Source organism: Actinia tenebrosa, unplaced genomic scaffold (assembly GCF_029948245.1).
Source record: "Actinia tenebrosa isolate PJP-AT-01 unplaced genomic scaffold, QUT_ActTen_1.0 PGA_scaffold4__44_contigs__length_22323623, whole genome shotgun sequence".
Taxonomy (NCBI): Eukaryota; Metazoa; Cnidaria; class Anthozoa; order Actiniaria; family Actiniidae; genus Actinia; species Actinia tenebrosa.
Genome location: NW_028292581.1, coordinates 6,928,223 through 6,941,840, shown reverse-complemented (window position 1 = coordinate 6,941,840; position 13,618 = coordinate 6,928,223). Strand labels below are relative to the sequence as shown.

Sequence of the window (13,618 nt, the reverse complement as noted above, 5' to 3'; positions counted from 1 at the left end):
GATTTAGCCATTCAGATAGTGATTTCTCAAACGAATAGTCTTGGCCTGAAGGACACCCAAGTGTATTGCTACATGTCTTGTGTGTGTTGCATGGTGAAGGACATGAAGCTAGGTTACATGATGTTGTGACTTCACTTGTAAGAACAGAACTAAATAGTGGCATATAGTAATCTGCCTCATTGCCATATAGGTCACCAGGTGTTACCAGAGGTGGTGTAGGTAATGTCAATTTAGCATCTCCAAATTGGTGGAGTTCCACCAAATGAAGTGCCCTTTTAATTGCATCTCCTCTTTTAAGAATGTCAAGGTTTATCTTCTTTGATTTTACCAAACTTTGTAAAATCATGAGCCAGTTGTCAAGAGGGCATGTGTTGGTAAGACTTAAACCTCTATTAGTCATACCTCCCCAAGGTATGGCTATCAAATCATCAGGGATCTTTGACTGTGCTAGGAAGCTTGCAATGTCAATTTCGTCTTGGGAATAACTGTTATCAATATGACAAGATGACTGGGACAGGAATGGGTGGGTATCAGTACTACCATGTGACACTGTAGGCTGTGACGGGTGGGTATAAGTACTACCATGTGACACTGTAGGCTGTGACGGGTGGGTATTAGTACTACCAGGTGACACTGTAGGCTGTGATGGGTGGGTATCAGTACTACCAGGTGACACTGTAGGCTGTGACGGGTGGGTATTAGTACTACCGGGTGACAATGTAGGCTGTGACGGGTGGGTATCAGTACTACCAGGTGACAATGTAGGCTGTGACGGGTGGGTATTAGTACTACCAGAGGATGGATTAATATTAACTGGATTTAAAACTGGTAAAATGAAGGGATTCAAATCTCTGGGAACTCTCATTTCAAAGATCTCTGGAGCAATAACTTTTTTCCATAAGGCTGTGAGGTTCACCAATATATCTGAAATCAGTTGATCATCTCTTGTTATCCTCTCAATTGAAACAGGACCATCCTTTGCATACAAAACAAAGTCACAAAATTCTCTCTCAGTGACAAGTAGTTGCATCTGTACTTGGTAGAAGTAGTTGTGTGTGTGCTTCAAATAGCACTGCTTATCCTTGATGTTAAAACACTGTCTGCCTAGTACCTCCTTAGGAACCACACTATAATCCTCTGAAACAGCTTTGATGGTATGATCACTAAAAATTTTCAAGGATTTCATCTCAATGAGTCCATTTGGGCCTACTAGACCATCAGGTGAACATGCCAGCCAAGGGAATTTTGGGTTAACCCAGAGACCAGATGGATCTACTTGCTGCTTGGTTTGTTCTTGATACTTTGAAACAGCTTCAAGTTCACTTTCAAGTCCACGTGCCATCCAAACCGACTGATAATTTGGAGAAACTAAGTTCCAAATGTAAGAACATATGAACTTCTTACATCTGATCAAAGCAGTGCTTGAGTCATCAAGGACTAACTTTCCGACTCTAAATGCTTCAATGCATTTAGATGCTGTAAGTCGTAGCCACCTTTCTGACTGCCACATTTCACTTTTGCTTTGAGCTTCAGTGCCTTGTATTTGCATGAGGGATGGTGGAGTGATGTTGCATTCGAGGACCTTAAGCTGCTCTTCCAACACAGATAAATCTATGTCCTCCAGCTTGTAATCGGCATACTTCAGCTTTAACTGTGTTGTCCACATAGAACTTTTCCCCGTGCGACTACAGTCCTTTTCGATGTTTCTAAATAAAGCATTTAAGTGCTTTTCTGTCACGAATCTGTATTGTGGTGGTCGAGGATCGAACTCGATTACCTTTATTCGGCTTTTCTTTTTCTTTGAAGGATAATTAGCCTCAGAAAGTCTTTGGGGATTTTTCTTGCGTTTTTTACCCTTGTTCCATGAACATTCCTTACTGGTACATGGTGTTGATACGGTGAACCCGTTTGCCTTTACGTGGTCAGTAAGGTGAAGGAGAACTGCTATAATGTGGCTACAGCGACCTAGCTGGGAGACTTTACATGGATTGCACATCGCATGCACAACGGCACCACTAATACTAGATAAAACAATCGTGACATTATGAGGGTAATCATTTCGCATAGAAGGCCAGACATGAGCGCGTAGAAAGTAGTAATCGTCGTTCTTGTTGTCTGTTATATCATGCACAAAGCCGGATTCTACGTATTTTCGTCCGTTTTTAAAGGGTTTATCAGTCATGTGGCCAAGTCCATGGCTCTCGTTGTCGTCGTTCTCTTCCTCGTTGCTTGATGGAAGGGATTCCAAGCCATAGTAGTGCACGTGGCCGTAGTTAAACTGCGATGGTATATCGTATGCCGGGAATTTCTTCCATCCGGAATTTGGTATGTCCGGGATCTTTCGTAAATTTGGTTTCTTTACATCATCTCCTGTTTTTTCTCGTAAAGCTTTGGCTTCAAACCATTTTCCATCATCAATACTTGGATCGAGAACATGATTATTGCCTGACGATAAACAATTATTCACGCGTGCGATTAAATCGCTTCGTTTACCGCTAAGTTTCAACCCTCTGCATTTCAGCCAACGTTTCAGCTGCTCTAATGTATAGTTATCCGGCTCGCTTTCAAATTTTGAACCAGGAACGCCATCATTTTCATTGAGAACAGTGATAAAACTCGACGTAATTTTCGAAGTTGCCGCCATGCCATCTCTTAAAGGCTGATTTGTTTGTCCGAATCTCAGCAGGGGTCACAATTTCGTGACGTCACGACTGCGCTCCGCTATTCCACGTAAATCCTCACTCAATTTTTCAGACCTTCAAATGAAGAACAGGGGAAGAGAGAAATACAAAAAATTCGTACTATGAAGAAAAAGAAAAGAAAAAGAAAAAGGGAGACAAAAAGGATTTCGTCCGAACAGCCGCGACAGGATCACGAATAATTAGCGAAGACAATTCGGGGAAGATTCGGGGTGATTTCCTGGAAAGATCATTCAAGCATCATGCAAGTGTCTCCTGTCTCTCTCGGAGGGATAGCTGTTTTTGTTATGCTAGAGAATCTTGGATCTTACGCTATGATTGAGCAAGAAAGTCACAGAAAAAGGTAAAATGATAGTCAAAACAGTATAGTGGTCTTAAAAGAAGAAAATGTTTTGTCCAAACAAAGATCGGGATCACGTAAACTTTAGCTGCTCTTAGCTTTCCCTTCTTGTATTGTATTTGTCTGTTCTTACCTATCATAATCAATGAAATAGCCTAGTCACCTCTACAACAGCTATAGCTAGCTGGATATGTGTTGAGCAAATCATTAATTACTGCAATTTTCGTAAACACGCGAACTCTGTGTCTGCGAGCTGCACCTTTGATATTTTTGACTGGCGCTAGCGAAAAACCAGCGTGCAACTCGCAGACACAGAGTTGAAAATTATGAAAGTTGCAGTAAGATGGTGTTACTAAAATAGAGAATGAGGAATGTGGAATGTGGAATGTGGAATGACCGGGAATGGGGAATGAAAGACTGGGACGAGTGATCAGGGGTATTACCCTTAAAAAGTGTCATCGCGCTTGCGCTTGCAATCTAGCCTTTATTACTTTACAGACGGAAAATCAATGATAGTCACAAAGAGAACAGTTATGAAACTGAATATAAAGTCCTTTGACTAAACTTTGTCGCTGATCGGCTACATCCCTACACGCCTAGACCGAACAGGATCATGGGGATAATTAATTCACAGTTACTAAATGCCGCATATGTTATCTAACACGTCTTGAGCTTGCTGTTTTCGATCCCATTTAATTTGCTAAAACCATGCCTCGAGCATACCGCGAAGATCTGGCACCGACTGATAGAGAATAATTAATTATTCATGTTAATTTACCCGTTATCCTTTTCGGTCTAGGCATGTAGGGATGATCCGATCAACGACAACGTTTAGTCAAAGGACTGTAAATCTAAATACTAAAAGCAATACTTACTGATTATCACTCTCTTTTTTATCGAACGTTTTTAGTACAATTTCAAACCACTGCCATGGAACAATTGGAAAATTTTTAATTGTAAAAAAAGGTAGATTGCAAGCGCAAGCCCCATTACACTTTCTAAGGGTAATACCACTGATCACTCATCCAAGTCTTCCATTCCCCATTCCCAGTCATTCCCAGTCATACCTTCTTCCCCATTCCCTGTTTTAGTAACATCCCAGTAAGCTTAACCTAATTATGGGGAACTTCATGATTCATGACCTAATGTAGTCTCCCCCACAGCCACTTTCAGTGTCGTCACACAACGCTTTCTCCCCTGGGTAGCTACTCAGGGGAGAAAGCGTTGTGTGACGACACTGAAAGCGGCTGTGGGGGAGACTAGGGCTAATGGGGACTATGTGGATTCTGAGTTTTAAAACGACATGTTTTTGGTATTGCCTCCCTTTACAAACCTTTTATTTTTTCCCCTTCTCAGAATCGTACAATATTAATCGACGTAGAAATAAAATGAATCCCATTTTTGTAATAGCCTTCCCCCTTAAATTTTGACTGAAAAAATTAGCACCCCCCTCAAACCCATTTTAAAGTTATGAATGGTCCCTTAATTAAAGTTTCAGAGTGTGAAGTAAGAAACTGTTGCTTTAGTCATTGACATGGCAGGAACTGGAGCATCATCACACAAAATATTTCTTCCTCCATCACTGATTCCTGCAGCTGGTACACCAAAAACCCTAACCCTACCCTCAGCAGGTACACCAGGTTAGCAAATGAGTTTCTATTAGTTATTTTTATTGCTTACTTTTTATAGGTTTATGTATTTAAAGAAATAATACTATGATGCATTTTTTATTAGAGTGACCACAGTAAATCCATGAAACACTAATTACTAAATAGTACAAAATAGTGCTAATTAAACAATAGAAAACAATGGAATTTGCATGAAATTGTGCTATTTAGTATTACTAAAGTTTCATGGTTTTACTGTGGTCACTCTACACTATCATATATTTGGATTTTTGTTGATAAATGCATATTATAATATTCAATTTTCACAATCACTTAGTATTTTATGAGGAAGTATACATAATATGTTTTGTGAGAATTGGTTTGCTTTCCAGCTTTTTTGTGGCACTACGTCATCATTACTAACAGTCTTCAAATCTTCACTTACAGCTGTAAAACCTTTTTATTCAAGTTTGTATTTTCATGTTGATAGCATGAAAATTATCTAATATAAAATTCTATAATCATAATCAAAAATTTATAATTTGTATAATTAGTTTTTCAAAATATAACTTTTTCTTTCTTTTTCTTTTCTAAGAGCTAGAGCAGTCCTGGATAGGTGCTTTATATTTGTATTTTAGTATTTCCTTTGTATATTTTTGGATTGGAGAAAATCAAGCAAGGGTGTGAGCTTACTGGGGTTTGAACTTGACTTGAGTTTATTTTGCACACATATTTACAAGTTTACATTATAAACTACAGAAAAACACTATTAGAAATAAAGGAGAGTGAAAAATAAAAAATAAAACCCAAAATATTACAAAATCTGCATTAATTAAGTGTGCAATGGTGGTTAAAGTATGGTTAAAACTTTTGAGTTAACCACCATTTTTTTTATGGACCTATTTATACCTTTCAGGTGGATCTTTTAACCTAGGAGATGGCCAAAAAAGATGGCTTGTGACAGGTATTTGTCTCAATAAAATTCTTCTGCCAGCCCTAAGAGGTTTTGTTGGAACAGAGATGATCAAGCACTACACTCATCTGAGAACCACCCACAGCATTGACAAGCAAAGTCCCTCCAAATACTTGAAGACAGATAAAAAATATATGCTGAATTATGCCAGCATAAACAATACTGAAGCAAAACACAAAAAGAAAGTCCATCTTTATGACTATAGTATAAAATCTGAAGTTGACTTGGCTAAGCTGTACTTGCAGCCTTATATGGCTAAATTTACAGGTAAGGATGATTTCTCTGTGTTTTATCTTTTTTGCTAATAAAAAGGATGTTTTCAGTAAGTTTTTTAAGTTGCTTTTGTTGATTGCTTTGTTGGGATGTTGTGACTTTTAGAATTCCCTTCACTTAACCATTTTATTAATACTGACATGATTTTCTTATTAAAAATATGACCAGCCACTTATATTATGTGAAAGGCTAGTTTAGGTTGATAATAAAGGAAGCTTGTATTAAGAAAAAAAAAGAGAACGAAGACATAAAAGAAAGAAAGAAATGAAGAGAGAAAAAGAAAAAGAAAAATCAAAAGAAATCAAAAGAAAACAAAAAACAACAACAAAACACACCCACAAAAAAAAAAAAAAAAAAAAAAAAAAAAAAAGAAAGAAAAAGAAAGAAAAATGTTAAAAGTAGTTTTATTTTCACATGTGAAGATATCACTTTTTAGTAATAGAGGAAAATAGATATTTCATTGATGATTATATATTGCATAGTATTGTATTTTGTGAAATAAACTGAAACTGATGTAGTTTGAGTCTTTGGTTTACTTCATTTGCATCAGCCTATGAAAGGGTACCTGTAACGCGCCCGCGCGCAGGATTTTCGCGCGTTTTCTTTCCAAGTACCAGAATTATTTATTGCACACGTTATAATTTTTTTTTACTTTGTCTTGTTTAGGTTTTGACGATACCTGTGACTTATCTGCTGTTCTTAGTATCCTCTCTTCTGCAAGTGTATTTTCTTCTGTAGTTCAGGGTTTGTCAAGCGATGTAAGGAAAGAAGTTAGGAACGAGTGGGCTCATTGCAATTTTCTAAACTGGAACAAAGTGAAGTATGCAAGGTGCTTTCAGCTGATGGATTCTTTGGTACGAGCTTTAACCTTTTCTCCTGCTGAAGAAAAAACGATAGTTGATGAAATAAAAGACTGGGAAACTAAAGGTAATGATGCAATGTTTTCAATATTTAATTCGTATAAATCGATAGTACATGAATTTTATTGCGCGCGAAAAACTTTTACTTTTAACTATATTGGGTTCCCTGTGCAGGGGTTAGGTGCAATTTAAACATCCAAAACTTTTACCATAATTGCCACCTCATGATTTACAACTAAGGGACCGTTCATTTTTTAACAACATGGGGGGGGGGGGGGGGGGGGGGATGGTGCGGTTAGAGGGGGCACGTGAAAAATATCGCATTTTAGGGGGCCACCCAAAACTAGAAAATTTATGAAAGAAATATCGTGCTTTAATAGGGGGCCACGTAAAAAAGTCGGTTTGACAAGAATTCTTTCATTTTTTTAGCTTACAATTTGCAAAATCCAACCAGCCCACCCCCCATGTAAGCCCGTAAAAAATGAACGGTTCCTTAACGTTCAACATCCTCATCAACAAATTCAGAAGTTCAGATTTTCCGATAGATTGCCAAAACACTGTCTTGCGCTAGAACGATAACGGGTGTAAAATTTTGAATTTTTCAGGCTTGCATCTTTGTCTTGGAAAAATCGTAGACGCAGACTTGGTAAAGTTTATCGAAACTGAGGTCGCTGTGCTGAGTGAAAAAATAAAGATTCAAGACAAAAAGCAATCAGATGAGACAAATCTAGTAAGAAACGGCTTGAAAAGCGTTCAGGAAGCCATAGAGGAATTCAAAAATGAAGTCAATAAGACTTTAGAGTCCTTAAAACAGTCCCATGACAAATTTGGTCAAAGAGTAGACAAGCTTAGCGAAGCAACATCTGCTGTTGCAGAGGATTTGGGAACTTTGAAGATTGATCAACAAGACCTTGAAATCAAAGTTGAAGGTATTAGAGAAAACCAAGAAATACTTGTCAAAAGAGTTAACACAGGAGAAGAAAGGTATGCGAGGGTGGATCAGAGGATAGAGGATTTGAAAAATGCAATAGAATCCAGAAGTCATCAGCAACCAGTTATTACATTCCAAGCTCCTAATCGTATTCCGTGTTTTCATGGCCGTGCTAACGAGATGTCTACTTTAGCAAAGCCACTTGAGGAGAAAAATGCTGAATGCAGTATGATGATAGTTTATGGTCTTGGTGGGACTGGCAAAACCTCGCTTGCTATTGAACACATTTGGAAGAACAAAGAAGTCTACAGTGGTGGGGTGTTCTGGATATCAGGTGAAAGTAATGCGCTATTTGAGCTTTCCGTAAGGGAAATGGCTCGACGAATAGGAACTTTTGATGAGGAATTTAAAACAACTTTGTCAAAAACATTAGATTGGTTGCAGAAAAGAAATGAGTACTGGTGTCTGGTGATCGACAACCTGGACGAGCTTGAACTTTCAACTGAAATGTTGAAACTTTTGCGTGGCCACTGGAAACGGCAAGCCGCAGGGGACATCTTAATTACCACTAGGAGAGAAAGGCGTCTTTTAGAAGAGGAAATATTTGACGTTTTAGGCACAAATTTCATTGAGTTGAAGAATCTTTCCGAAGCTGAAGGAGTGGAGTTCATGAAGATTAGAACTGGTAGAAGTGACCCAAGAGATGATACAGTGATTCGTGAGCTGGTTTTAGAGTTGGGAACTCTCCCTCTAGCCCTGGACCAAGCAGCCGCCTTTGTTAAGAATAGGAAAGAAATTACCTTCTCACAATATCTTGATGAATACAAGAAAAAAAAGTTGAACACACTGAAGAGATCCAAAGCTTATTATCCAGTTCAAGACACTTCAAAGGACCGTATCGCTGTGCATACTACGTGGCAACTCAACTTTGATTATGTAACCCGAATGTCTGAGGAATATGGTATTGGACGGGCAGCGGCTCTAGTCATGCAAGTGTCTGCGTTCCTATCGCCTGATGACATCCCACGAGAAGTTATTAACCAAGGCTTACCCTTAGTAGATGATGAAGACCTTCGAGATTGTCTATCATCTTCTTTTGGAGTAACTGACATAGTGAGTGTGCTTACCAAGTTTTCGCTGTTCCAGACATTCACAGAAAAGTCTTTCTGTGTTCATCGGCTGGTACAAGAGGTGATCCGAAGCAGAATCAGTCAAGAACACCTAAAGCATGTCCTTGTTTGTGCTTCTAGGATGTTGAGTTACGCGTTTACTAAGACGAGCTCGCCAGTTGAAGTCTGTAAGAGTTTTGAAGGCGATTCCGTTTTCAGACAAGACAATTCCCCTTCATTACATTTATGGGGAAAACTTGGTGCTCATGCTTCCGTTCTACAGAATTATTTGATTGACAATTCTCAGAAGGATGCTATGTTCCGCCAAGAAGTACTTTACACAGAAGAGTCAGCTTCACTGCTGAATGAGGCGTCCTTATATCTCAGTGTTTGTCGCCAAGAAGTAGAAGCTATGAAATTTCAAGAATTAAAGATAGAGATTTTCACAAAAATGGAAATACCTTTGTCACAAGAAAGCCTAAATAGGCTCACGTTCTTTCAAGTTCCATTGAAAACAGTTCAATTCAAATTGATTTCGCATTGTATGGGGAAACAAGATACTATTTCTGAAGAGGATGCTGCAGAAGAGTTGGAATCCACTAACTTTAATACAGAAAAGGCCAACAGTTTGAGAGAAAAAGGCAATGAAGCTGTAAGACAACAGAACTACGAAGAGGCCATCCGCATTTACACGCAAGCTATGGAGTTTACCAAAGATGATCCTCGATTGTATAGCAATCGAGCACTTTCGTATTTAAAAGTCGGAAAACCAGAAAAGGCGTTACAAGACTGCGAAAATTGTTTAAAGTTGGAAGAAAGGAATGGTAAAGCATTGATGCGGAAAGCATGGGCTTTGTATGAGCTTTCTAAAACACACGAAGAAAAGTTTAAAGGAAGAATGAGAGCTGCTGCTGCTCTTGCTGTCTATTTTGATCCCACCGTCACAAATGATAAACATTTTAAAGAGATGTTTCCAAGATTGATTTTCGAAGAAATTAATAATACCCTGCAGCTAGCTGGAGCATTCATGCTGTCTATTCCCAATAAGACATTATTACTTCACGAAGGATGTTATGATTTTGATTCGGCAACGATTGATGAAGACCTTCAAATAGTTGCTCTAAGCAAAGGTGTCAAGTTGAAGTTTTCTTCTTTCAACATTTTTGGTTGTCGTTTTTATGGAGAGGGCATAGAGGTTTCTAAGGACAGTGGAAGTTTAATTTGCCGATCTAAAGCTTCTCTTAGTCTGTGTAATTGCAAATTATCTGGAGGTTTTAGTAGTTGTGAAGATTTCCCAGATTGCAACGGTGGACCTGGATGTGTTGCCGTCCAGTTTACTGGAGGTAAGCTTTGTGATCGTACAGAGAAATATGGAGTTGGTGTATCTGGTATATCGGGCTTTGGTACTGTTCAAGTCCTTGAAGGTGGTACTGGCTACATAGAAAACTGTGATATTGTACAGTGCGGGGGAGGAGGTGTCCTATGCCATGGAGATAGCTCTAGTGTATTTGTAAAGACGTGTCGGGTACACAAAAACAGGCAGGCTGGACTTGAAGCTCGTGAAGGGGGTCGTCTAGTTGCAATCGATAATGATGTCTACACCAACGGATTTCATGGAATTTTACTTGGTCCTTCTGCTGGTAAATGCGAAATTACTGGCAACAGAATACACGAAAACAATAGGGAAGGAATCTTTGTTCTCCAGACAACTGACCAGGAAATCTTTATAACGAGAAATCGTATTTTCCACAACTTGCCTTTTGGAATTTCTTTAGAGAGGTGCCAAGTGAAAATAGAAAATAACGAGATATTTGAGAATGGTTTTTATGGGATTCTTGCCAACACCTTGACGACAGCTGTCGTGGAAAATAACGATATTTACAGCAACAAGTGTGGTGGTATAATCATTGGCATCAACTTTTCCGGCCGTATTGTCATTAACTCGAATATTGTTCGAGATCACAATGGTCCTTGGCTTCAATTTGAGGATGCTTCTATTTCTGTACCTGGCATTATTGGTGGAACAGAGCGTAATAAGCCTTGTTATCTCCCAAAAGGAGAGACTGCCTTTTATACAACACAACCAGTTGTTGCAAACAACGAAATAAGAAACAACAAAGAGATGCTATTTCACCCAAAAGATAAAATGGAATCAGTTCAGAACGAGTGTGGCTTTTGTCGTAGCTCCAAGAATCTTCAAAGATGTTCAGGGTGTAACATAGCGTTATATTGCAACCCGACTTGTCAAAAAAGACACTGGGCCAAACACAGACCATTGTGTTGCGCTTTGAATGATCAATATTCTGTACTTGTGGAACCCAAGAGCTATACTTCTTCTGATTCAGTCAAGGTTAGGACATTTGGTGCACATTTAAAGGGCATTGGGAAAGGACCAAGACCAGATCCACAGAGCAAGCAACGGTTTATTGTAAAAGTTCAAACTAGGCATAATAATTGCCATCCTCTTCAGATACTATCCGTTTATGACAAGAGCCTTTCCATTGATGGTTATTTTCAAAGTCCTGAAGTATTTAACGTGATAATGGAGTGTGGAGTTCTTGGACAAATGTCCAAATTTACCAGCAAAAAGGCTTACTTTTATGCAAGGTTTGCCGATGGCGGGAAAAAACTTAACATTTATTTGGGGCACTTAGCACCGTATCAGGAATGGTAACATTTTATATATTACTAGGAGTATACCAATGAATCATATCACAAAGCAGGCAATTGCAAAAATGTACGTGCATCGGCCGAAAAGTGCGCGCGCTTTAATATTCGTTCGTGTGAAGAAGATGTGTTTAAAAAAAACACTGTGGAGAGGTCACTTACTTGAATGATGCAAACTAAGCTTAGGACGTTAGTCTATCCTTCAACACCACCACTCACTACATTTCTGGATTAGTACACAACTGCTCAGTGTTTTATTATCTTTGAGATGAAAGGGTGGAAGACTACACACTTATTTGTCGGGAGGAGAATGGGTAAAGATAGGAAAAACGGTAACCACATTGGTGACTTGTGAACATCAGTGAACATACAAAATTACATTGTATAGAGAACACATGTAAAAAAGGTGAATATCAACTGCAACAAATTGATAGTCATCTTATTCCAGGCAGCTTTTTAGACCAGGAAGTCGTAGATGAGGAGGCAGCATGGTCGAGTGGTCATAGCGTCGGTCTCGCAATCCGGTGGTGCCGGGTTCGAGTCCCGCTGTGGCCACTAGCTGAGACTGTATTTGTTCCGATTCCTGATTAGTTCAGATTCAGTTTCTCGACCATGCTTGTTAATAGCCAACTGGTTTGCCTCCTTGCCAGTTGGGATTCTTAACATCATTGCTTTATGTTCATTTAATCTTTCATTTCAGTTTGCTAATCGTAGGAGGGCCATAATGGAAACTACTGGGTCACCAGTAATGTATGTCACCCTCGTTAAATAAAGTCAATTTATTTATTTATTTATTTATTTAGATGCTTGAAGCGCAATCTCGTATCCAGATCCTGCGTTTCTTCCTGCCTGCGGCGAAGAACAAGGGAATTTTCCGCAAGTGAAATACAATCAATGAAAATCATGCTTTAAAGACAGAGTTGTGTGTTTAGTTCCGATCAATTTGAAATTATAAATCGGGAACATTGATTTCTATTTTTGGCAAGTCTTTGAACGCATGCATGCGCTCTTATACCGGAAGTTCAAGAGACCTGAATTACATTTGTAAACAAATTTTTATAGGATATTCGCTTATTTCATAGTGTAAGTAATTAGTTTCTGAGTGAATATATGCATGTGAAAAAGTCAGATGAGACATGATGAGAAGGTCAATATCTAAGGAGTAATTTAACATGCATAACTCAATTCTCTTGTCAGCGGGACGTGAGAGGAGCACAGGGAACCCAATATCTCAAGGGTGCAAGTAGGATTCAGAGGGTATTTGATTAGACGATAAGCAGGAACTCGTCTCACTTCCAGCAACTTGTTTCTTATTTGCAGCAACTCGTTTTTTTCTTTATAGCAACTTCCCTCGTTTTATCTTATTTGAAGCAACTCCTCGCTAACTCGCTGCATTCCTTTGACGACGCGGTGTCGGGGCCGAAATCTCCGGTATAGCCGTAAATGCTTCGCGTTGCCATACGACGGTTCAGCAATCAATGTCTGGATGTATGGTCCTGGTTTAATAATTTAAAAAGTAAAAATCCTAAAATCATGTTTCCATAGTAAATAAACTTTAAATAGATCAATTCAGGGGCTTAAACAGGGGTCTTGCAGGGTAGGTGCACAGGGAATGGAAGTGGAACTTAATTAATGAAACAATTACAGCCGTCTTGAGAAGTGGTATATAACATTCCAAGAATTTGTAGAACCAAAATGAATAAACATAAAGGTGAATGATCGATCCAATAACCAACCTAGAATTTGCAGAAGGAAAAAAATCCGATAATGGGTGAGCGATATCTAAAATGCTACAATTTACAGATGAAAAAAAGGGTAAAACGAGTATGAAGGTAGGTAGGTAATATTTACTTTGGTCTCTTATACACAAATTGTTACATCGATTTCAATCCAAATAAAGTTTAACTAAAAGAAAATATAAATATTTGAATGATGCTTGCTGATATTTGCTGATGCATCCTATGCAACCTACTTGGTTACGCCCCTAAAATAGGGGGAAAACCTTCATCATGCGTCCTCTAGTGTTCAGTCTCTCCATCCATCCCGCTCGTAATTATTGCACATATTTTTTTTGGGGGGGGGGGGGGGGGAGGAGAAGGCTACTCCTGAGAAGCGTATCGCTGAACATTTTGTGTGCTTGGACCCCTCCCCTTCCGATT

The 13,618-nt window shown here is 38.9% G+C and overlaps 1 protein-coding gene across 2 annotated transcripts; it reads left to right on the top strand.

Moving 5' to 3' along the window:
* The first annotated feature begins 2,802 nt into the window (after positions 1-2,802).
* Positions 2,803-12,245, top strand: LOC116293705 (uncharacterized). 2 transcript variants are annotated; one of them, XM_089036955.1, is made up of 5 exons: positions 2,803-3,042; positions 4,532-4,670; positions 5,563-5,886; positions 6,559-6,819; positions 7,358-12,245. In XM_089036955.1, the coding sequence occupies exons 2-5, from the start codon at positions 4,574-4,576 to the stop codon at positions 11,464-11,466; spliced, it is 4,791 nt and encodes a 1,596-aa protein (XP_088893081.1). In that variant the 5' UTR covers positions 2,803-3,042; positions 4,532-4,573; the 3' UTR covers positions 11,467-12,245. The 2 variants fall into 2 exon arrangements, with proteins under 2 accessions (XP_088893081.1, XP_088893080.1); XM_089036954.1 differs by having other exon boundaries at positions 2,804-3,042; positions 4,532-4,679.
* The last annotated feature ends 1,373 nt before the right edge of the window (positions 12,246-13,618 follow it).

Coding starts and splice junctions, on each gene's coding strand:
- LOC116293705 (XM_089036954.1), top strand. CDS start 4,574: ATGGCAGGAACTGGAGCATCATCACACAAAATATTTCTTCCTCCATCA. Junction 4,680..5,562: donor ACCCTCAGCAGGTACACCAG/GTTAGCAAATGA, acceptor TATACCTTTCAG/GTGGATCTTTTAACCTAGGA. Junction 6,820..7,357: donor AAAAGACTGGGAAACTAAAG/GTAATGATGCAA, acceptor TGAATTTTTCAG/GCTTGCATCTTTGTCTTGGA.